General features: G+C 43.1%; 1 protein-coding gene across 4 annotated transcripts in view; it reads left to right on the forward strand.

The window, feature by feature from the left end:
• Positions 1–23744, forward strand: part of btbd8 (BTB domain containing 8) — a 94932-nt gene that overhangs the window by 18510 nt on the left and 52678 nt on the right. For all 4 annotated transcript variants that reach the window (XM_073062668.1, XM_073062669.1, XM_073062671.1 and 1 more), the window contains exons 4-6: positions 17458–17753; positions 21068–21185; positions 21312–21401. In XM_073062668.1, coding sequence (XP_072918769.1) covers positions 17458–17753; positions 21068–21185; positions 21312–21401 — 504 coding nt within the window. The remainder of the gene's footprint in view (positions 1–17457; positions 17754–21067; positions 21186–21311; positions 21402–23744) is intronic.

Raw genomic sequence — 23744 nt, forward strand, 5'->3', positions numbered from 1 at the left:
TACATTTCTCTGACATTAAATTGGACCTTTGACCTTTAAGCGTGTGAATGTGGTGCGTGGTGGCTGTTTAATGTGGAGATTAGTTTGAATCACTCGAGTCGTAAATAATACTGCATGGAAATAGGCCCTTCAGGACAACTTGTCCATAAAGTTGGTCCCATTTGCCTGCATTTGGCCCATGTTCCTCTAACCCCTCCCATTTGTGCACTTATCCAAATGCCTTCTAAATGTTGTCACTGTACCTGTTTAAATCACTGTCTTTGGCAGCTCATTTCATATAATCAACACCCTTTGCCTGAAGAAGTTGCCCCTCAGGTCTCTATTAAATCTGTACAACTCATGCTTAACCATAAGATATTGGAGCAGAATTAGGCCATTTGGCCCATCGAATCTGCTCCGCCTTTTCATCATGGCTGATCCCTTTTCCTCAGCCCCAATCTCCCGCTTTGGCCCCATATCCCTTCATGCCCTGTATATTCCAGTATATATTTTGCGCAATTTGTCTTCTTTTGCACATCGGTTGTTTGTCAGTTTATTGTTTATAGTTTTTTTCATAAATTCTATTGTTTTTTTATTTTCCTGTAAATGTCCACAACAAAGTGAATCTCAATGTAGTATATGGTAACATGAATGTACTTCGATAGTAAATTTTACTTTGACTTAAATCTTTCACCTCTCACCTTAAACCTATGCCTTCTAATCAAGTCAGGAGATAAAGACTGCGTTCACCCTTCTGAATGTTATACACCTCTATAAAGTCATTCCTCAATGTCCTGTGTTCCAAGGAATAAACTTCTGTTTCCAGAACTCAGCTCCTTGCATCACAGAAGTGTCCTCACAAATCTTATCTGTACCCTTTCCAGTTTAATAATATCTTTGCTGTAAATGGATGTGCCCTTTAGAAGATGTTCTCTGGTGGGAAAGTTTGTGCCTGTGCCCTTGATGGAGCTGGCTGGCTCTACAACCCTCTGAGGCCTCTTACAATCCAATTCAGTGGAGCCTCCATGCCAGATGGTGATGCAACCAATCAGAATGCTCTTCACGGTATATACGTAGAAATTTGCTTGAACCTTTGGTGATGTACCAAATCTCCTCAAAATCCTGATGTTGTATAGGCACTATTGTGCTTGCATCAATGTGTTGGGCTCACGATAGCTTCTCTGAGCTGTTAATGCCCCGGAACTTGAAACTTCTCACCTTGTAGTTTTAATAGATGCCATGCAAACAAACAGTTCAAAGTTCATTCACCTAGGGACCTGGTCTTAATTTTGGGATGAAAATATTGAATGGTTGTGGAGGGAACAGTATTATAACATTGAAAAGCAGGAAAACTGCATTGAGAATGGTCAACCTCGGGATTCTCGGGTCCAATAGCATCCATGGAGAGAGAAACAGCTACAATATACAGTTACAGAGAAGGTGCAGGACAGGCAGACAATAAGGCACAAGGCTTATGTGGTAGATAGTTTGAATGATTGATACAAAAGATGCATGCTTTTGTATCTTCTACTGATGGGCAGGGGAAAGAGCGACTACCTGGGATGGGTGTGGTCTCAGATTATGTTGGTGTGAAGTGTAGACAGAGACCATGGAGAAGAGGCTGGTTTCTATGATGTGCTGGGTTGTAACCGCAACTCTGTGCACATTCTTATGGTACCAAGCTGTTCTGCATCTGGAGAGGATGAATTGATTAAAAATTGGTGAGGGTTAAAGGGGACATGCCAGATTTTGTTATCTGCCCGAGGAAGCAGAGGTGCAGGTGTGCTTTTTGGGCCATGGTGAGATTGTAAGTACCGTAAATTCTGGTGTATAAGCCAAGAATTTGGCCCTAAATTTTGGTCCTAAACTTAGGGGGTCGGCTTATACAGAGGGTGCCAACTTTGGAAAAACGAATACACGGAAGTCAGGTCGTATTTATTGGCTGTTTTTCAGTCAAATTTGTTCCACTGTCGACGCATGAATTCTTTGGTTTGTTTAAACTCACATCTAGTGACTGGAGCACGGACATCAAACCACCGGGGATGACTGCAATGTCCGTATTTTCAACTTTCACTGCTGCTTTTGTCTCACCTGACAAGTGCAATTTGAACATGTCCAAGACAAGTAGCGGCTTTTCCTTCCCAAAACCTTTGGGATGTCAATGCCACACCTCTTTAACCTACTTCAAGCAACACGCTTCATCCATCCAGCAGCGTTCTTGAATGTAAACAACAACACCCCACAGGAATTTTCTGAGCAAGCTTTGTTTTTTGCCTAAGAAATGATAAGATAAATCCCATACTAATCTGTATTTTGCATTTCTACTCTTGACATAATTGTACATCGCTGGTATTTTTTTAAATAACCAAACTGTTCAGACATAACTGGGCACTATTAATAATTTTAAAAAAGTTGAACCAAAAAGAAATGGAAAAATCCAAGTCTCAACATATTATTTTGAGCATGTAAAGTCAGATTAAGTACAGTGCCATGATTTTTTTGTTTTAATATATTGTACAATAATCTTGCATTTTTTTGTCTCAATGCACATCAGGTGCTGGAAATTTCAGATACTGTGATTCTTGGAGTCCCCATTGAGAGGGTAGCCTTTCTCTGCCATGGAACAGAGACAATAATTGCCAGCTGTCAGGTGTAGCTCCCCACAGAGACCAAGACTGCTGGCAGTGGGTGACACCATCATCTGTCCTTGCACTTGGAAGCAAGTTGAAGCTCACTGAATTCATCTGAGAATGAGACATTACACCACCGTCTCGTCAGCACTCGGTTTTCAAAGGGGAGTAGGGAAGTTATTCCCCAAAGGCCTTTATTCTTTATTCAACTTGGCTATAAATAGATTACAAACACAAGAGATTCTGCAGATGCTGGAAATCCAGAGTAACACACACACACAGAGTCCTGGAGGAGCTCAACAGGTCAAGCACCATCTGTGGAGAGGAATAAACGATCAATGCTTAACGCTGAGGCTTTAAGCCAGGACTGGGAAGGAAACGGGCAGAAGCAAGCATAAGAAGATGGGGAGAGGGAAAGCAGTACGGGCTGGCAGGTGATAGGTGAAACCGAGTGAAGGTGAGGGAGGATGATGTAGTGAGAAGCTAGGAGGTGATAGGTGGAGAAGGTACAGAGGGGAATCTGGCAGGAGAGGAGAGTGGACTGTGAGAGAAAGGGTACCGGAGGGAGGTGATATGCAGGTGAGGAGAATAGGTAAGAAGGGTGCCAAAATGGGGAATGGTAAAAAAAAGGGGAAGAATAAAATAGATTATAAACTGCTGTCTGTTGCAGCCTGCTGTGTAGCCCCCATGAATTTTATAAGCGTTGCATTTCAAAAGTAAGTAGCTGTAAATTGCATTAAGATGTCCTGAAAAGTCCTACAGAATCCCCAAGTCAGTCGGCCTGCCTCTCTTTCCCCTGAGGCTAAAGTGGGATGCAGATAGGCAACTTCCTAACCACAGAATCAGATTTTTTTTTATATATCACTGACCTGGATGGCATGAAAATTGTTAATTTTGCAGCAGCAGCAGCACAATACAATAATAATACTTTATTGATCCACATGATAATATAGAAACAAAGCTCTGTGTGTGTGTGAGATTCTAGGCTGGAGCCCCTGACTGAAGCATCACGGGAGAACACGGAGCAGTGGGTTTGCTGCCAGGGGTTGTGTGTCCGAAGAGCTGCGTCTTTTTGGTGCCGGCTCTCTGGGCGCAGAGCTCGGAAAAAGCAACACAACAGACTTTTAACATCGTAAACCAGTGAGTTGTTTACGTCTCCCCTCTCGCTCTGAAACGGGGACATCTCTTTTACCCTTATTAGGGGGAGAGAGAGAGAGCCTGTGGTGTGTCGAATTATGGGGTGAATGAGTAGTTTTTGGGTTACTGCAAGTCTGTGTCTTTATTGATGCTTGCTGTATGCTTGAGTGCTCAGTGGAGGGTGCTGATGCTTTTTTGCTGGTGGGGACGTCGTTGCTTTGCTGCTGCTTGTGTGTGGGAGGGAGCTGGGGGGCTTTGGGGTTCTAGTATTTTAACTGTCATTCGTTCTTTGAAGCACTTCTCTGTTTTTGTGGATATTTGTGGAAAAAAAAGTTTCTGCATGTATATTGTATACATTTCTCTGACATTAAGTGTACCTGTTGAAACCTATAGGTAGTGTTCATGGAATCAATGTCCATTCAGAAATATGATAGCAGAAGAGAAGAAGCTATCCCTAAATCATTGAGTGTATGCCTTCAGGCTTCTGTACCTGCTCCCTGATGGTACAATGATTATTTATTTATTTATTTTGCATAGTAGGGGAATTGAGGGTTATGAGGAAAAGGCAGGTAGGTGGAGATGAGTCCATGGCCAGATCAGCCATGATCTTATTGAATGGCGGGTCAGATGGCCTACTCCTGCTCCTATTTCATATGTTCTTTAGCGGGCACATCCTGGTTGGTGGGGGTCCTTAATGATGGACGCTGCCTTTTTGATTCATTTCTCTATTATCACTACCCCACCTGCTTGTCGCTTTTGCTTCCTTGCCTTCCTGACAAAGGTTCCTTGACCTGAAAGGGTGACGCTGATGCTCTGTGATATACCAAATGTTTCTAACATTTTCTGATTTTTATGTCAGAATGACACAAAGGTTGGGGGTGTTGTGGATAGTCTGGGGGGCTGTCAGAGGCCACAGTGCAACATCAGTAGGATGCAGAACTGGGCTGAGAAGTTGCAGATGGAATTCAACCCAGATAAATTTGAAGTGGTTCATTTCAGTAGGTCAGATTTGAAGGCAGAATATAATATTAATGGTAAGACTCTCGGCAGTGTGGAGTATCAGTGAGAACTTGGGGTCAAAGATCCCAGCCTCTGCACAGGTTGACAGTGTTGTTAACAAGGTGTATGGTGTGTGTGTGTGTCTTCATCAACCATGGGATTGAGTTAAGAGCTGTGAGGTAATGTTATGGCTATACAAGACGTTGGTCAGACCCCACTTAGAGTACTGTGTTCGGTTTTGGTTACCTCACGAAAGGAAAGATGTGGCTACTAGAGAGAGAGGGAGTGCAGAGGAGATTTACAAGGATGTTGCCTGGATTGGAGAGCAAGCCTTATGAGAATAGGTTGAGTGAACTTGGCCTTTTCTCCTTGGAACGACAGCAGATGAGAGGTGACCTGATAGAGATGTATAAGGTGACGAGAGGCATTGATCATGTGGATAGTCAGAGGCTTTTTCCCAGGGCTGAAATGGCTAACACAAGAGGGCATAGTTTAGGGTTCTTGGAAGTAGGTACAAGGGGGATGTCAGAGGTAGGTTTTTCACACAGAGAATGGTGAATGTGTGGAATGCGCTGCCAGTGAAGGTGGTGGTGACGTATACAACAGGGTCTTTTAAGAGACTTTAGATAGTTGCATGGAACTTAAAAAAAATAGAGGGCTATGCAGTAGGAAAATTCTAGGCAGCTTCTAGAGTAGGTTACATGGTCGGTACAACATTGTGGGCTGAAAGACCTATAAAATGATGTAGATTTCTATGTTTCTGTGTTTCTGATTCCAGTGGATACAAGAAGGAAAAGGGAATCAGAGAGGTACAGCCATATTTGTGGAGAGAGAAACAAAGAAAAACAGTTATTTGATGGAGTTAAATTCAGTCCTAAGTCCCAAGAGCCTTATTGTAGGCAGACAAAATGAGGTCCTGTTCTTCAAGTTGGCATTGACGCTTAATATAAGGGGATGAGGTCAGAGTGGGATTGGAACAGAGAATTAATGTGACAGGTGACTGGAAGCTCAGGACCAAGTAATGATTATGGGATTAGTGTAGCTGGACATTTATTGGTTGGCATGGACTCAGTGGATTAAAAGCGTTACGTCTGTTGTGTATGACTGACTACGACATCACCCTGAAACTTGCTGCTTGCTGATTCCTGCTGGTTCATCCATGTCCAAGCTAATGTACATAATCTTCAAAACCATGAGCTCTTGAATTGAGAGGACGCTTAGTGGCAATGGAAAGATGTGTCAGGAAGCTGCTGAGAGTGCAGTCCGGTGGAAGGGAAGCAACGATTAAAGAGAAAGGAAGGCATTGATGTGGGAAGCTTTGTCATCTTGGGTTAGAAACTGATTGGAAAATGAAGTCTTTGTTAGCTGTAGTGGAGGTCATGGTGAAGGTCGATAGCCTAACAATGGATATTGGTAGCCAACTTGTCTCTTATGATGGAAGTTGAGTAGTTGGAAGAGGAAAGGTCAGAAATGGATCATTTCCAAGTGAGAGCAGGGCAGAAAACACATTTTCAATATTTGTATACGTGAAGAACACGGCGCCAGTAGTCACCAAAATAGCAGAGGTGAGGGAGGAGTCTGGATAGAACCAAAAGAAGGAATGTTCCCAATGAACAGACAGTTATTGCTGAGTTCCCACAGCTACACCTCGACTTGGGGAAAGTGAACGGAATTGAAGGGCAAGATGTTCAGTGTATGAATGTCCTCAGCCAGTTGAAGTGGTGAGATGGTGGAGAAGGACTGGTTGGGCTCTTTGGCCATTTGAATGTGGGGGAAGTTTTGAGTGATTGAACATGAAGGTGAGCCATTTGAAAGCCAGGAAACTGCCGAAGGATGTAAATAGGTAGGAGCTGTGTAAAGGAGTAAGACTCCAGTTTTGTAAAACGAGCACCACTGGTTCACCAGTGCAGTCATACTCGTGCACCTGAGGGAGGAGATACAAGTGAGCACTGTAGGGGTGGATGGGAGATTTCGTAAGGAAATGAAAGGTAGTTACAACAGTTCGACGCATCACCAGCACCAGCCTACCTGTTGTCAAAGACATGTATACAGAAAGGTGTCGGAAAAGGGCCAGTAAAGTTATGAAGGATCCCACCTACCCCACTCATGGACTGTTTGTCCTACTCCTTCAGGAAGGAGTCTACATATCATCCACACCAGGACCACCAGACTCAAAAACAGATACCTTCCCAAAGCAGTAAAGCTGATCAACATCTCCACCCACTAACCCACCCCTCCACACTCCCCCACCACCACTACTTTAACATTTCCTGTCAGAGTCACCTTATGTACAGACACTCCTGTGTCTAGTGTCACTTTATGGACATTTATACAACCAATCTTTGTTACAAGCTATCTTGCATATTTATATTTATCATGTCTTTTATTATTGTGCTCTCTATCTTATATTTTTAGTGCTGCACTGGATCTAGAGTAACAATTTTTTTTCTCCTTTAGACTTGTGTACTAGAAATAACATTAAACAATCTTGAACCTTGAATTTTGAAGTGACCTGAGAGACCGTGGCCTTGGAAGTTTAGAGGTGAACACATGATCTAGTCAGAGATCCACTGGTGGGTGAAGGAAATGCTTCAGAGATAACATCAAAATCGGCCTGACGAACTGTCTAAAAACTGGGAAGATGTGACACTCAATAGATACACCTGGAGGAGATCTGTTTAAGGAAGCTGTGCTACATGAGAATGACTTCCGCTGTGCCACGGAAAATAAGCGGCAGCTGTGAAAGGAAAGATTGAACAGCTAAAAGACCCAACCACCAACCAAGGCCACCACTTACTCACTGCACCAGAACGTGGATCCTGGATTGGCCTCTACCCCGACCTGAGGACTCGCCAATAGACAACCCCTTGGGAGGACATCACATTCGACTTGAGTGATCTAACTACCACTATCAGTAGTCAGAGATATGAGGGGCAGAATAGAGTCACCCAGCCCGTCAAGTCTGCTCCGCCATTTCCATCATGGCTGATCCCGAATCCCAGTCAACCCCATACACCTGCCTTCTTGCCGTATCCTTTGATGCCCTTCCACCTTAAAGCAGGAGAAGTCTGAGAGCTGACACGACTTCTGCGAGGCTTGGGTCAGCATGTCTAGCACCAGCAGCGCCACTGTGCTTGTCCCCCCACTGTTGTAGCTTGAACTGCTTAGCTGTACAGAGTTCTGACCAGGAGGGATATCCTCCACAGTATCTCCCTGATCCTTGTGTGTGTTTGAAGTGTGACATTAGTTTTTTTTGAGAACTCTTAGTTGATGGGTTCTGTTTGATTTGATTGCATTCTAAGTCTTACAGGCTAGTGAAAGGACTGAATGATGGAACTGTTCTCTTTTTAAATCGGCTGTATGTCAAAAATCATTTCAGCTCCTTAATTGAATCTGTTCAGAGAATATTGTAGGCAAATGCATTGACCTGTGTGCAGGCTTAATGTACGATCTGTGGCTCTGAGGGAGTTTTATTTAATTCGTAGTTTATACAATGTTGAATACTTCAGATTCAGAAATGTCATGAATTTTATATTTTCTCTTTTCAAAGTAAGAAATTTCTTGAGTCAGTTTTGCAGAAAAGTGCTGATCGACTTGCATTTGCTTGGTTTAGCCCTTTAAATACATGAGAAGGGGCAGAACAACCATTAATAGATCCAGCTGTGGCCATAGTCATAGACCACTACAGCACAGAAACAGGCCCCGTGGCCCATCTAATCCCATGCCACCCTGATCTCTGCATAGTCCCATCTACCTGCACTCAGACCAGATCTCTCCAAAACCTTCTCGTGCAGTATCCATCACCAAGGAACCACGCCATCCAGGTTGTGCTCTTTTCTCACTGATGTCATCAGGAAGAAGGTACAGGAGCCTCAGGATCAATATCACCATATTCAGTAATAGATATTACACCTACTACATCATGCCCTTGAGCGAGAGGAGATAACTTCACTCACTCCATCACTAAACTGTTCCCACAAGCTAAGGACTCACTTTCAAAGACTCTTCATCTCATGCTCTCTATTTATTACTTGTTTATTTTTTTCTTATTTGTTTATTTATTATTTGTTTTCTTTCTGTGTTTGCAGCTTGTTGTCTTTTGCACGTTGATTGTTTGTCCTATTGGGGCAGACCTCCTTTGATTATGGTGTTTCTTATTTACTGTGAATGCCGCAAGAAAATAAATCTGAGTTTTATATGATGATATATATGTACTTTAACTTTTAGCCTTGAAACTTCTCTTAAATGTTGCAATCGAACCTGCAGCTACTGCTGTGGCTTGCAGCTCTTTCCACACTCATACTGAGTGATGTAGTTCCCTCAGATTCCCATTAATTATTCCTCCTTTCAGCCTAAACCTGTGACCTCTAGTTTTATTCTCACCCACCCTGAGGGGGTCCATGACCCCTCGCCAGTCACCACGTGCATTGTTTCATTCCTTTGCTCAGTATTGTGAATCTTGAATGAAGTTTGTTCATCTCAGTGAAAGCTATTCAAAGCTGAAGGGAATAAAGCTAACTGCCGTGACCAGAGTAGGAAGCATTTTGCTTAAGACTGTTATTGACAGGAGTCTTTACAAACCCCTCATACGGTACCCCACAGACAGCTGTTGACATCGCCCAACATAGAGGAGTCTCTGTACAAGCCTGGAGTCCACCACAGTTAGCACCTCCAGGGAAATTCTTAACTTTTATGAACTACCTGGACTGGTTTTTTGTAGTCAGATTCAGGTGCTAATTAGTCCTTCAGATGGATATTCCAGCCTGGCATAAGAAGAAATCAGATTTATAAATGTCTTTGGGAGATGGAATCGGTACTGGTTTATCATTGTCACATGGAACAAGGTTCATTGAAATGCTTATCTTGCATACTGTTCTTGGAGAACAAATCATTACACAGTTCAAAGTAATTTTATCATCAAATTACATATGTATCACTATATACAACCCTGAGATTCTTTTTCTTGTGGGAAAACTCAATAAATCTATAGAATAATGACCATAACAGAATCAATGAAAAGCTGCCCAACTGGAGTACTGAGCTAAAATATGGTAAAACAATAACAATGCAGAATAAAGTGTAAAAGCTACTGGAAAAAGTGCAGTGTGGGTGAACGATTGTGAGGTCAAGAGTCATCTTATCATATAAGAAGTCCACTTAAAATTCCGATTACAGAGGCATAGAAGCTGTCCTTGAGCCTGGTAGTGCGTGCTTTTTGATTTTTGCATCTTCTGCCCGATGGGAGAGAAGAGAGAATGTCTTGGGGTGGGTGGGGTCTTTGATTATGCTGGTCCAGCAGAAAATCCTTGACTTAAGGCAGACTGGGTAGAATGAGAATGGGAGATTCAGTAACTCACCGCAATCATGACATGTCGATTCTTTACTGTTGTGAGTTGGCAAGATTCTCTATGACCCAAATGCTAAAGATCCCATCCTAATGATGTTCTCCACTGTAACTGGGTTGTGGGGGCTCATTGGGCCAGAAGGGCCTGTTATGGTGCTGTATTGCTAATAAATAATCAGGAATAAAGGAACAGCCAATACTGGATTACAGTCTCTGCCCTTGTGGGTAACCTTGACTTGAAGTTGTAATGAGCTATCTTTTAGACTTACCATCAGCCAGAACAATAAAAAGATAAAAAGACTCTGCCACTTTCAAAGTGATTCCATCGCTAGTTACATCTGTTTTAGCTTTTTTGAAGAGACCATTCCCTTCGTGACTGTCTGGTCCACAGCCACCCCTCGTTTCTAATGACACAACTCCTTCGCAAGCTGGTTCCTGTGAGGGACCAGATGCAGCTTGTTCTTCTCCTTCTCTTTCCCCTCTGAAAGGGTAAGTAGGAAGAACACATGGCAGTCTTGATTGAGGGTCAGTGGTGGAAGGGGTGAGCAGCTTCAAAGTCTCGGAGGATCTATCCTGAATCCAACACTCAATGCGCTCATGAAGAGCTAGCGGCTCTGCTTTGTTACCAGTTGGAGGAGGTTTGGTATGCCTCCGAAGACTCTTGCAGATGTCTATAGATGTTCAGTGGAGAGCATCCTGACTGGCTACGTCACAACCTGGTTTGGAGACTCCAAAGTACAGGATTGAAAGAGGTTGCAGAGGGACAAGCATCTTCATTCAGTGAACTCTGCTTCTTTGATCTTCCCGAATAGAAACATGGAAAAACAGCATGAGCTATTTTTGCTTTGAGCGCTGTTCAATATGACTACGACACATTCTGAATCACAGTGCCACGTTCCTGCTCTCTTCCCATGTTTTTTCTATCTACTCTGGCTAAGCCTTTCATGATTAAAATGTCTAATGAATCCACTCACCACCTCCTCTAATCATTCTAGTAAATCCAACATCTCCCTCCAGTCCAGGTCAGAGTTTAGATCTGTATTTTATTTTCCCTAAGATGTAAACATGATCTGGTGTTGTCACTTCAGTTTCTTCTTCCCCCAATGTGACCACAACAATTTGTGCTTAAATTCTAATACAAACTGATGATGTGAGTTAACCTAGCAATTAGGTGGAGGTAATTAATGATAACTCAGCAGCTTGTTGCAAGAAGAATTATTTTGTTTTTCCACTGGGTAAGTACTTGCAGTGAATAATGTTCCTTGATAAATTAAATTTCAGACTTTTTGATTGAATGCTGTTCTTTCATATCTCCTGTGGGAGATCCATGGTGGTTGGTTGGTGTTCATAGAGCCCTGTACGGAATTGTCTTGGGTGGGTGGTGGGGGGAGGGAACTATACTGCTAAATAAATTGGAAATCATTTATTCCAAAGATGATTGGTTACTGCTATTTGCAGGTTTGTAAATCTGTAGGGAGCTTGATGATGGGACATAAATTAGTGGTTAAGCTGGCAAAACAAAACCTAGGGTGAGCTACTGAAAAGCATACATCGTGTGAAATTAGTATTTAAATTGCAGCTTTGTAATCTGACATGGGGAAAGCAGGGTCAGAGAATTGCATGCGTATTGAAGAACCAATTGTACATATAAGCCTTTTTCAGAACCACAGGTTACTTTAAATTCACTGGCCTTTCTGTATAAATGTTAAAATATAAATTAAATTGTAGAAAGGTGAATGGGAAGCAGACTGTATAAAGAAATGCTGTGGTCAAGAAGATCTCATCCATTCTTAAAACTTAAATCCATTTTTAATTGCTAAGATGTCTTGCTAAACGTTTTTCATTTCTACTGACTTCAGTATTTATAATGATTGGGAGGATAGTCCAGTCACTCTGTATCGCTTATTATTTATTATAGTTAGATTTATTTGTCACACGTAACTAGCATTAAAACACAGTGAAATAAGTCGTTTGTGTGAACGACCAACACGGCCCAGGAATGTGCCTGCAAGTCTTGCCATACTTCCTGGCAATCTGTAATATTGCAATAAGATCATCCATCTTATTTCTTATACTACATGCATTTAGATACAACACCTTGAGTACCATATTTGCTGTCCTTTCTGACTCTGCATCCCGAATGATTTGATACTCAGCCTGTCGCCTGCACTAAGTCCCATCACCTGCCTGCCCTTCCTGACAATCTGACTGCACTCTATCTTAATTTTTTTTACCATCTGTCCTTTCCTGAGTCTCTTCACTCTGGTTCCCACCCCCCTGCCAAGTTTGTTTAAACCCTCCCCAACACTATGATGCAGCCAGACACAACACTCCCGACGGTACTCTTGTATTAGTTGTTAGAATGGGGGCGGGAGCTTTGCACGCCTCAGTCTCCTCAGAAAGCGTAGACATTGCTGTGCCTTCTTGACTACTGAGGTGGGTTGTGGGTTCAGGTTAGTTGGTCTGTTACGTGTACACCAAGGAACTTTGTGCTCTTCACTCTCAATGGCAGAGCCACTGACGTGCAATGGAGAGTGATCAACCTGCACTTTCCTGGTCCACAGTCATCCCTTTTGTCTTGTGAAATGGTTCAAGAACAACAACATGAGTATCAAAATGGACAAGTCTCTTTGCCTCCTCTCTGTATGCCGGTTCATTGCTGCTGATGAGGCCAACCTGTGTTGTATCATTAGCGAACTTGATGCAGTTAGAGCTGGATCTGGCAGTGTAGTCGCGAGCCAACAGTGTGAACAGCGGCGGGCTGCGTAGAGCCCTGGAGGGCACCAGTGCTCAGCGTGATGATGCTTGAAATATTGCTGCCAACTCAGACTGACGGGGTCTTTCCATCAGGAAGTCCAAATCCAGTTAGAGAAGGGCATTGAATCCCATTGAGGACAGTTGACCAACAGCCTCAGAGGGATGATTCTGTCACCTATTGGATGCCGTCACCAAACAAGGAACTGCCTGTCCCAGCACACTTCATCTCATAGTTGGGGATTTCAACCAGGCTTGTTTGAAGAATTCTTTGCTCAATTACCATCAGCAAACTAACTGCAGCACCAGAGGTCCCAGCACACTTGACACTGCTACTCTAAGATGAGGATTATCTACCATTCCATGCTCGGAATGATCCCTCTGCTGTCCTTCTATCTGCGTACAGGGATTAGGACAACAAAGAGGTAGTCACAGGAGGCAGAGGAGCAGCGATGGTATTACTTGGAGTTGGTAGACTGGGCCATGTTCAAGGACTCATCTGTGGATCTGAATGATTACACCACAGTTGTCACAGATTTTATAAATAAAAAACAGTTGTAGACATGTTTGTCTCCACAAAATCATTCAGAATCTTCCCCAGTCAGAAGCCCTGGATGAGCCAAGAGATCCCCGGTCTGTTGAGGGCCAGATCACAGGAATTAGAGTCTGGCAATCAAGAAAATTACAAGAGGTCCAGGTACACTCTCTGGAAAGCCATCTCACAGGCAGTGGCAATTCCAGACGAAAGTGTAATCAATGAAGAATGCTCAACAGCTGTGGCCGGACTTGAACACTAACACAAAGTGAACTCAAGCGACAGATGAGCTCAGTGCCTTCTATGCTCGCTTTGACAGTCAAAACGTGGAGGAACCATCACAAACTCCCACAGCCCCCGATGATCCTGTGATTTCAGTTTCTGTGTCTGAACTGAGGGTGAACCCATGGAAAGTGTCTGACCCATATGGGGTACCTGACTGCGTGCTAAGTACCTGTGCTGATCAGTTGGCTGGAGTGTTCACTGAGATCTTTAACCTCTCACTTTGGCAGTCTGAGGTACCCACCTGCTTCAGGCAGGTTTCAATTAAACCAGTGCCTAAGAAGAACATGGCAATCTTGCCTTAATGTCTATCATCCAGTAGCACTTACATCCACAGTGATGAAGTGTTTTGAGAGATTGGTGATGAAACATATCAACACCTGCCTGAGGAAGCAACTTGAATCCATTCCAATTTGCCTACCAGAGCAACAGGTCCACAGCAGAAGCCATCTGATTGGCTCTTCGTTCAACCCTGGAACATCTGGATAGTAAAGGTCCGTATGTTAGGATGTTCCTTATCAACTACAGCTTGGCATTCAATACTATCATCTCCTCAAAACTAATCAATAAGCTTTAAGACCTTGGCCTCTGTGCCTCCTCGTGCAGTTGGACCCTTGATTTCCTCGCTTGCAGATCCCAGTTAGTTTAGATTGGCAACAACATCTTCAAAATCTCCATCAGCACAGGTAAACCACAATGCTGTGTGCTTAGCCCCCTGCTCTTTTCACTTTACACTTATGACTGTGTGGCTAAGCAGAACCCCAATGCCATACTTAAGTTTACTGACGACACCACTGTTGTTGGCCGAATCAAAGGTGGTGAAGAATCAGCACAGAGGAGGGAGATTGAAAATCTGGCTGAGTTGTGCCACAGCAACAACCTCTTACACAATGTCAACAAGACCAAAGAGCTGAATCAGGAGGAAACTGGAGGTCCTGACCTAGTCTCATCGGAGGATCAGAGGTGGAGAGGGTCAGCAACTTGAAATTCCTTGGTGTTATCATTTCAGAGGACCTGTCCAGGGCCCAGCACATGAACAATTACAAAGAAAGCACAGTATCGCCCCTACTTCCTTAGGAGTTTGTGAAGATTCGCCATGACATCTTAAAACTTTTGACAAGCTTCTATGGATGTGTGGTCAAGAATATATTGACTGGCTGCATCACAGCCTGATATGGAAACACCAACACCCTTGAATAGATTTCAAGTCAATTCAAGTCAAGTCAAGTCAAGTCACTTTGTATTGTCATTTCGACCATAACTGCTGGTACAGTACACAGTAAAAACGAGACAATGTTTTTCAGGACCATGGTGCTACATGAAACAGTACAAAAACTACACTGAACTACGTAAAAACAACACAGAAAATAACTGCACTGGACTACAGACCTACCCAGGACTGCATAAAGTGCACAAAACAGTGCAGGCGTTACAATAAATAATAGACAAGACAAAAGGCACAGTAGAGGGCAGTAAGTTGGGCTCCAGTAAGTCCAGGCTCTGGGTATTGAGGAGTCTGATAGCTTGGAGGAAGAAACATAAAGTGGTGGATACAGCCCAGTCCATTGCAGGTAAAGCCCTCTGCACCATTGAGTACATTTACATGAAGCGATATCACAGGAAAGCAACATCCATCATCAGGGACCCCCACCACTCAGGTCAGGCTCTAGTCTTGCTGCTTCCATCAGGGTGAAGGTATAGGAGCCTCAGGATCTCACCATCAGGTTCAGGAACACATCAACCATTAGACCCACCACTGAACTGTTCCTACAACCTATCTACTCACTTTCAAAAACCCCTCATCTCATGTTCTCAATATTTATTTGTTTGCCTATTAATTTTTTTGTATTTGCACGGTTTGTTGTGTTTTGCACACAGGTTGCCTGCTCTACTGGTGCAGGCTTTCATTGATCCTGTTATGGTTATTGGATTTATTGAGGAAAATGAATCTCAGGCTGTGTATCGTGCCATATACGTACAGTACTTTGATAAATTTTCTTGAACTTTGTTGAATGACGAGCTGAAGTCAGTGAACAACGTCATGGCAGCTTTTTCAAGGTGAGACAGATCAGAATGGAGGGCTGAGTGAATCAGTTTGAAAAGCTGGCAGACTGGAAAGGGTCCGATTCCACAGGAAGAAGTTGGGAGTTTATATGAACAATTGCCATCTGCTCAAAGAACTTTGTGATTGTTGGGGTATGTGCCAGAGAGCAGTAATCATTTAGGCCAATTGCCATCGCTCTCCTGGGCACTGGAATGATGGTGGCTGCAGGGACAGTGAACTAGATAGATAGATAGATAGATACTTTATTCATCCCCATGGGGAAATTCCAACTTTTTTCCAATGTCCCATACACTTGTTGTAGCAAAACTAATTACATACAATACTTAACTCAGTAAAAAAAAATATGATATGCATCTAAATCACTATCTCAAAAGCATTAATAATAGCTTTTAAAAAGTTCTTAAGTCCTGGCGGTAGAATTGTAAAGCCTAATGGCATTGGGGAGTATTGACCTCTTCATCCTGTCTGAGGAGCATTGCATCGATAGTAACCTGTCGCTGAAACTGCTTCTCTGTCTCTGGATGGTGCTATGTAGAGGATGTTCAGAGTTATCCATAATTGACCGTAGCCTACTCAGTGCCCTTCGCTCAGCTACCGATGTTAAACTCTCTAGTACTTTGCCCACGACAGAGCCCGCCTTCCTTACCAGCTTATTAAGACGTGAGGCTTATTGTAAAGAGATGTTAAAGATGTCTATAAAGAGCTCTGTTAGTTGGGCCACACAATCCCTCAGCTCCTGACTCGGTATGCTGTCCAGCCCTGCAGCTTTGCGTTGGTTTACCCTGGCTAGAGGGGGTTGGTTTTCCTCTGTGTCACATCATTCATTGTTTCAAATCATGCAAAGCAGGCATTTAACCTATCAGAAAAGGAAGTGTCATTGTCGTTGATGCACAAGGTGGGCTTGTAATCGGTTATGGTTTGTATACCTTGCTGTATGTGCAAATGTCCCTGGTGCCATGAATGTGGCTGTGAATTTTCTGTGGGTTCTCTCAGTTTGCCTTTCTGATGGCACGGGAGAGCACAGCTCTTGCTGACCTTAGAATCGTCTTATCCCTTGTTCCAAAGGCAGTGTCCCTATCCCTATCAGTGTACGAATCTCTGCAGTCAACATTCAGAAATCCCCTCCCCCACATGATAAGCAAATTCAGAGCAGGTATTTGTATCTAACAAAATAGCTACAAGAGTTATTATAGGGGTACTATTGATATCACATAGACCTTTGAGCATTCGTCTTGGTTTCTTTTGTTTTTATTTAGAGTTACAGCACAGTAACAGGCCTTTCTAGCCCAGTGAGCCCGTGCTGTACAATTATACCCTTGTGATCAATTAGCCTACTAACCTGTACGTCTTTGGAATGTGTGAGGAAACCACTCGGTCTCGGGGAGATCATAAAAGCTCCTTACCTCAACAATCATGAAGTACTTTGAGCAGCTGGTAATTGTTCGTATAAAATCCCACCTTCCAGCTATATTGGACCCTTTCCAGTCTGCCTGCTGCTCAAACTGGTGCACTGATGATGCCATAGACTTGGCCTTCCACTCTGTCCTGGAGAGGCAGAGTTGAATCCAGGGTGCTGGTGCTGTAATATTTAAGCTAGCCACCGTGCTACTATGCTGTCCCTATGCTATTGGGCCACCGGTTGCGAGATGGATAGAGGTTGTTCCTATTTTTCAGCACATAGATATCTTAAGCTTTTTAAAAAAGACTTTCTTTCCCTTTTGTTCTATTACAGGCAGGTTTACACAGCGGATGGGAAAGTGAACCAATTGGAGGAGGAGATGCTTCTGAGCAGCGAACAGGATGGGATGAGACTGTCAGAGGGCCACAGTCAGTCCTTTGGTGACTTTGATAAAAATAAGATGTGCAATGGGAAAGATACTGAGGATGGGAAAGTCCCAGCTGCTCCCGATGATGACGCTTCAGAAGAAATCGAGATGTTAACATCCAGTCTCTTAGAAGACGATATGCCCGAAGGAATATTTGATGTTCCTGAGGAAATGCAAGAAAAGGATGTGACTGTAGATGGAGGTAAGTGGCTGCCAGGACCTTGGATGGTGTTTTGGTTTCTGATGTCAAGTGGGAGCTGAGTATTACGGACAGCAGAAATAACCGCTTGTGTGAGTGTGGGGCCCAAAGATTTACTTTCAGCATTCAGGTCCTCTTCCACTTGTCTTTCTCATCATGGCTGCTCCCCATTCCCCATCTCATTATTTCAGTCTGAAACTGTTAAAATTCTGTGCACCTCTTTATAAGAATATAATTACATTTCAAGCTTGTAAACTGAGAGAGAATATGTCAGTTTTATTCAGTCTATGGAAGATTGTAAAAACCTGCAGCTGTCTCACTTAGGGTTAGGGTTAGGTTAGGTTTCTGCTTTCATCTAATGCTGTCCTTTAGTTACTTGGCTCCACTAATGCAGGAAAGCTGTACCTGGCATTGTTTTACCATCAGCACAAGCATCTTGGTGTGACTGACGGTCCAATATTGGCTCCAGTTAACATCAGGATGACAAAAAGTCTATCCTTGTTGCCTATATGCCATATTCTTAGGCGCTGACTTCATTCTCCTGACTGCTAATACAGATCAGCATTTATTCAGTTAAGAGATTCTGCAGATGCTGGAAGCCCAGAGCAACACACACAAAATACTAGAGGAACTCAACCTGTCGGGCTGCATCTATGTAGAGGAATAAACGTTTTGGGCTGAGATCCAGGACTGGAAAGGAAGGAAGAAGAAGCCAGATCAAGGAGGTGGGAGGAGGAGAAGGAGTACAAGCTAGAAAGTGATGGGTAAAGCCAGGTAGGTTGTAGAGGGGAATTAATGAAGAAGCTGAGAGATGATAGGTGGAAAAGACAAAGAGCTGGAGCAGAAGGAATCTGATAGGAGAGTAGAGTGAACTATGGATAGGAGACTGGGATACTCATTGCCCCAGAGCTAGTCTATTGTCGGGCAAGCTGAATTTCTTTACATGGAACAGGGCAGGGGATGTATTAAAGACTTAAAAGATGAGGCATTTTCTCTTGAACAGAGGGGTCGAAGCTAAGACACTTACAACATTCTGCAAAAGTCTGAGGCACCCTAGATTTTTTTTTTCACAAACTAGAGAAAGCCTGCAGATGCTGGAAATCCAAACAACACACACGAAACGCTGGAGGAACTTGGCAAGCCCAGCAGCATTTATGGGAAAAAAAGTACAGTCGATGGTTCGGGCCGAGACCCTTCGGCAGGACTGGAGAAAAAAAGATGAGTAGATTTAAAAGGTGGGGGGAGGAAAGAGAGAAACATAAGGTGATAGGTGAAACTGGGAGGGAGAGGGGTGAAGTAAAGAGCTGGGAAGTTGATTGGTGAAAGAGATACAGGGCTGGATTTCCGGTGGCTGCCCATTTTAATTGAAGAAGCAGGATCTCCCAGTGGCCACCCATTTTAATTCCACTTCCCATTCCCATTCCCATCTACTGTCATGATGAGGCCACACTCAGGTTGGAGGAACAGCACCTTGTCTGGGTAGCCTCCAAGCTGATGGCATGAATGTCGATTTCTCAAACTTCCATAATGCCCCCCCCCTTCACCATTCCCCATCCCCTTTTCTCCCTCTCAATTTTCTGCCCATCGCCTCCCTCTGGTGTTCCTCCCCACTTTTCTTTCTTCCATGGCCTTCTGTCCTCTCCTATCAGACTCCTTCTCCAGCCCTGTATGTCTTTCACCAATCAACTTCCCAGCTCTTTACTTCATCTTCCCCCCACCCCCCCACATCGCTTTCAACTATGTACCTTGTGTTTTCCCCCTCCCCTTCCCCTACCTTTTAAATCTACTCCTCATCTCTTTTCTCCAGTCCTGCCGAAGAGTCTCAGCCTGAAACGTCAACTGTACTTTTTTCCATAGATGCAGCCTGAGTGCCTCCAGCATTTTGTGTATGTTGCCTAGATTTTTTTTTAATGGTTTCAGATGGTATGGCCTCTACAGAGCCCTGATCTCAACATCACTGAGGCTGTCTGGGACTACCTGGAGAGACCGAAGCAAGCGAGACTGCCAAAGTCTTGCAGAAGAACTGTTGGCAAGTTCTCCAAGATGCTTGGAATAGCCTACCAGCCAATTTTCTTATAAAACTGCACAACAGCGTACCTAAGAGATTTGATGCAGTTTTAAAGGCAAAGGGTGGTGATACCAAATATTGATTTGATTTATTTTTTTTACTGTTTTCTGTTCTTTATAGTATTTTTTGATATTCAGAAATGTTTATTTCATTATTTTTGAAAATATCTTCAATTTACAGAAATTTTTTACCTAAGCCTTTTGCACAGTACTGTAGGTTTAAAGCAATCGGTAGAATGGTTATAGGAGAAAGAAGATAGAAGTTGGAGTCATCAGGGTGCCGTCATGACAAGCTTTTTACACTGATTTTTTTTGTGATTGCTCGTCATGTGGCGTTTCCTTAGCATCTTTTTTTTAACGAGGTCGAGTTGCTAGATCGACGCTCAACTCAGCACGGATGGAAAGCGTGCAAAGGAGCCGGCTGGATTGGAACTGGGGACCTGTTGCCCCGAAGTCCAGCACTGATGCCACTACGCCACCAGCCGGCCTATAGGGGAAAGGAGGAAAGAAAATATCTGGGCAGTGTTGGGTAACTGCCATTCAGTGCTTATCACTTGTTGCCTCTCAAAAGTAGCACAGTGGTTAGCACAACACTTTGCAGTACAGGTGACCTGGGTTCAATTCCCGCCACTGCCTGAAAGGAGTTTGCACATTCGCCCCATGTGGGTTTCCTCCGGGTGCTCCGATTCCTTCCACAGTCCAAAGATGTACCTGTTGGAAGGTTAATTGCTCACTGTATCGTCTCATGATGAGGCTAGGAGTAAATTGGGGAATTGCTGATAAATTAGTGGTGTGGCTCAGTTGGCTCTATTCCACGCTGTACCTCAATAAATAAAGTTGTAACCTGCAGGGCTGCGGGCTAAGTGTCGAAATGAAGGATTGAACTGGGGGTGGGGGCTCTTCGTTATCTTGTCCAGTATGAACGTAACAGCAAAGTAACCTTGTCTTGTGTTGGAAATTTTCTGTTGCACTGTCCTTGAAGTTGTTATATTGGCTTTTGATGCCTTTGGTGGCGCATCACCTCTTCCATTGGGAAACCTTCCAACCATAAAAGTTCCAATTTTTGGAGACTCAACCCAATAAATCTTGGCCCTGTTTTGTTCTTGAAAACCAATTTATTTCCAAGAAATCAGTAGATAATGGTTAGCTGCAGGGTGACCCTTATCAGTTTTTAACAATTGTGCTTTTATCTCTTCCATTCCGATATGGATCTGCTTCCGTAATGCGTTTTTTGTATTGGTTTTGAACAGGTGATCCTATTCCAGAGCCAGCCTCAGTGCTGGGTGCTGACCTGCTGTCCCTGTACAAGGAAGGAAGTTGCTCTGATATAACTCTTCATGTTGAGAACAAAGTTTTTCGTGTGCACAGGTATACCGTTATCTGTGATCACTGCATTCTTTTTTTAAGTATTTGCTTTAAAAATAACCCAGATCAAGCAAATTTAATAATGCTATAAAGTGCAGATTTTCAGGAAAGTTTTGTTCTGCCTTCTAGGGCCATCCTGTGTGCTCGCTCCAGTTACTTTGCAGCTATGCTCAGCGGCAATTGGGCTGAAAGCTCTCAGAAATCCATCACCCTTGCAGGGTAGGAAATGATAACCAAAAGATGTTTTAAAGTTTCAATGTATAATATTAGTTATGAGGTCCACATTAGAAATATTTCATGACAACTTTGTCGACATTGCGTGCAACGTGCTTGGCTATTGAAGTTTAGTTTGATGATGGTTCACTCAGTTTTATTCTGTTTGTGATAATTCAATGAGCCATTTATGTTTTTCTTAATGTATAGCAAACAGTGAAAATGTACCAATCAATATTGTTATTTTCTTGGCACTTCTAATGAAGATATTAAGTGATACTCTAACATATTAACCCTAGTTTACTCAAGTGTATTTTTGTAAGGAACTATATTCCTTCCGGGGTGGTGGAGTGGAGATATATCTTTACCAAAGGTGACTTAATGCACTCCTTCCCTCCGCTAGCCTGCAGGTCACCCTTGGGCAAAGTATAGCACCTGCTTAGCCCCTTAATCATGGTCACAGGGAGCCATTGGAGCAGGTGGTGGATGGTCGTATGAGCATCTGGTGCATATCACAAGTCCTGGTTATGTGACCACTGATCAGGGAGATGATCTCTGAAAAGTATTGTTTAATGTAAAGACTGTAATTGTAAAGACTGCCTGGAAGAAGGCAATAGCAAACCGCATCTGTAGAAAAAAATTGCCAAGAACAATCAAGGTCATGAAAAGACCATGATCGCCCACATCATATGACATGGCACATAATGAACAACTTCCTTCTACAGATCTCATTCTACATCTTGTCTTTCCTGCAGTACTCTGTCCAATCTGTCTGTAGAGTTGAGTATTCTCTTCCTCATTGTGCTGGAAATCTTTGAACTGAACCAGCTTTTGAGTGTGTCTGCTCCTGGCCTCACTTCTTCTTGGTTGTCTCATTACCTTTACTTTCTGGAATTATCTGTCTTGCATTTTATTTTTGCTACCTTGCTGAGATAATCTTTGAATTTAATGAATCATTTGTGCTTTGGTCATCACTGACTACAAATCCTTTTTGGTTCCTGCTTTTGTGTTTTATTCATCCATGGGACGTGTCCTTTGCTGGCAAGACTAGTTTTTATTGTCCGTCTCAAGTGCCCACAGGACTGGGTGGATAATTAGAATGTTTTACTGGGCACAAGATTCTCCTCAGTCGTGGAGCTGCAGTCAAAGGTCCTTTCTCAAAGACCTTCTGTAAAATGTGGATTTTATATAAGAACTTAGAAGTTTTGTAACTGCTATTAGTGGAACTTGGATTTTATTATTGATTATATCAATTATTTTGATTTTAAATGTCCAGTTGCCATGGGGGACTTGGTGCATGAGGGCTGAAGATCAGTAATCCAAGCTTCTGGGTAACAGCCCATTAACTTAATTATGTTAGTGCGTACTCTGGTAGTAATTCATACAATGAGGCTAAATCTTACATTTAATGTCTTTCACAGCTTCAAGATGTTCCAAAGCACTTCTTGAAGTGTGAACTCTGTTGATTCATCACATCTTTTTGTTCACTCTTGTAACAGGGCTACCTGCTTCTGATTTCAGTCGTACTGTTAACTTGATCCTTTTTAATTGGTTTTAGGTCTTTTGCATCTGTTCAGTATTTTCTATTTTGCATTGGGTGTGGTTCACTCTCCATTCTACGTCTTTACTTCATGTATTGGCTGTTTTAAGACTGCATTATTTGTAACATTTCACATCCAGATCTGCATCCTTGATATTAAGAGTGATCAGTAGTTCTGAAGCCACTGAATACGAAGATACCAAAAGACCCAGTAATATACTTTTGGAAAGGCACAGGTTGATGGAGGATTGTTGGCATGGCTTTGTGTGGGGGAAATCCTTTCTCACTAATTTGGATGACTTACCTAAAGAGGTGGGGTGGTACATGTTGTCAATGTGGACTCCAGTAAGGCATTTGACCAGGTTCCAACTGATCCAGGAGATTAAGGCACATGGAATCCAGGGTGCAATGGCTAATCTGTTCCAAAGTTGGCTTGCTTCAAGGAGGCAAAAGATTGTGGTGGAACAATGCTTTTCTGATTGGAAGTAATGATTGTTGGCATGTCGCAGGAATTACTGCCGGGACCCTTGTTTTGTGTGATGTACGTTAATAAATTGGATGTGAATACAGAAAATATAATCTTGCACAAGACTCAGGTTGGGGATATTGTGGAAAGTGAGGACAGTTGTAAGTCCTCTCTAAGGCTACAACAGAATTGGAAAGTTGGGCAGGGTGTTGGGAGATGGAATTTAATCCCAACAAGTACAAGGTGATGCATTTTGAAAATATCCACAATAAGTGGCAGGGTGCCAAAGGATGTTAATAAAGAGAGGAACATGTAGTTCCCTGAAGGTGACAGGGTAAGGAAG

The sequence above is a fragment of the Hemitrygon akajei genome, chromosome 12 (genome assembly GCF_048418815.1).
Source record: "Hemitrygon akajei chromosome 12, sHemAka1.3, whole genome shotgun sequence".
NCBI lineage: Eukaryota > Metazoa > Chordata > Chondrichthyes > Myliobatiformes > Dasyatidae > Hemitrygon > Hemitrygon akajei.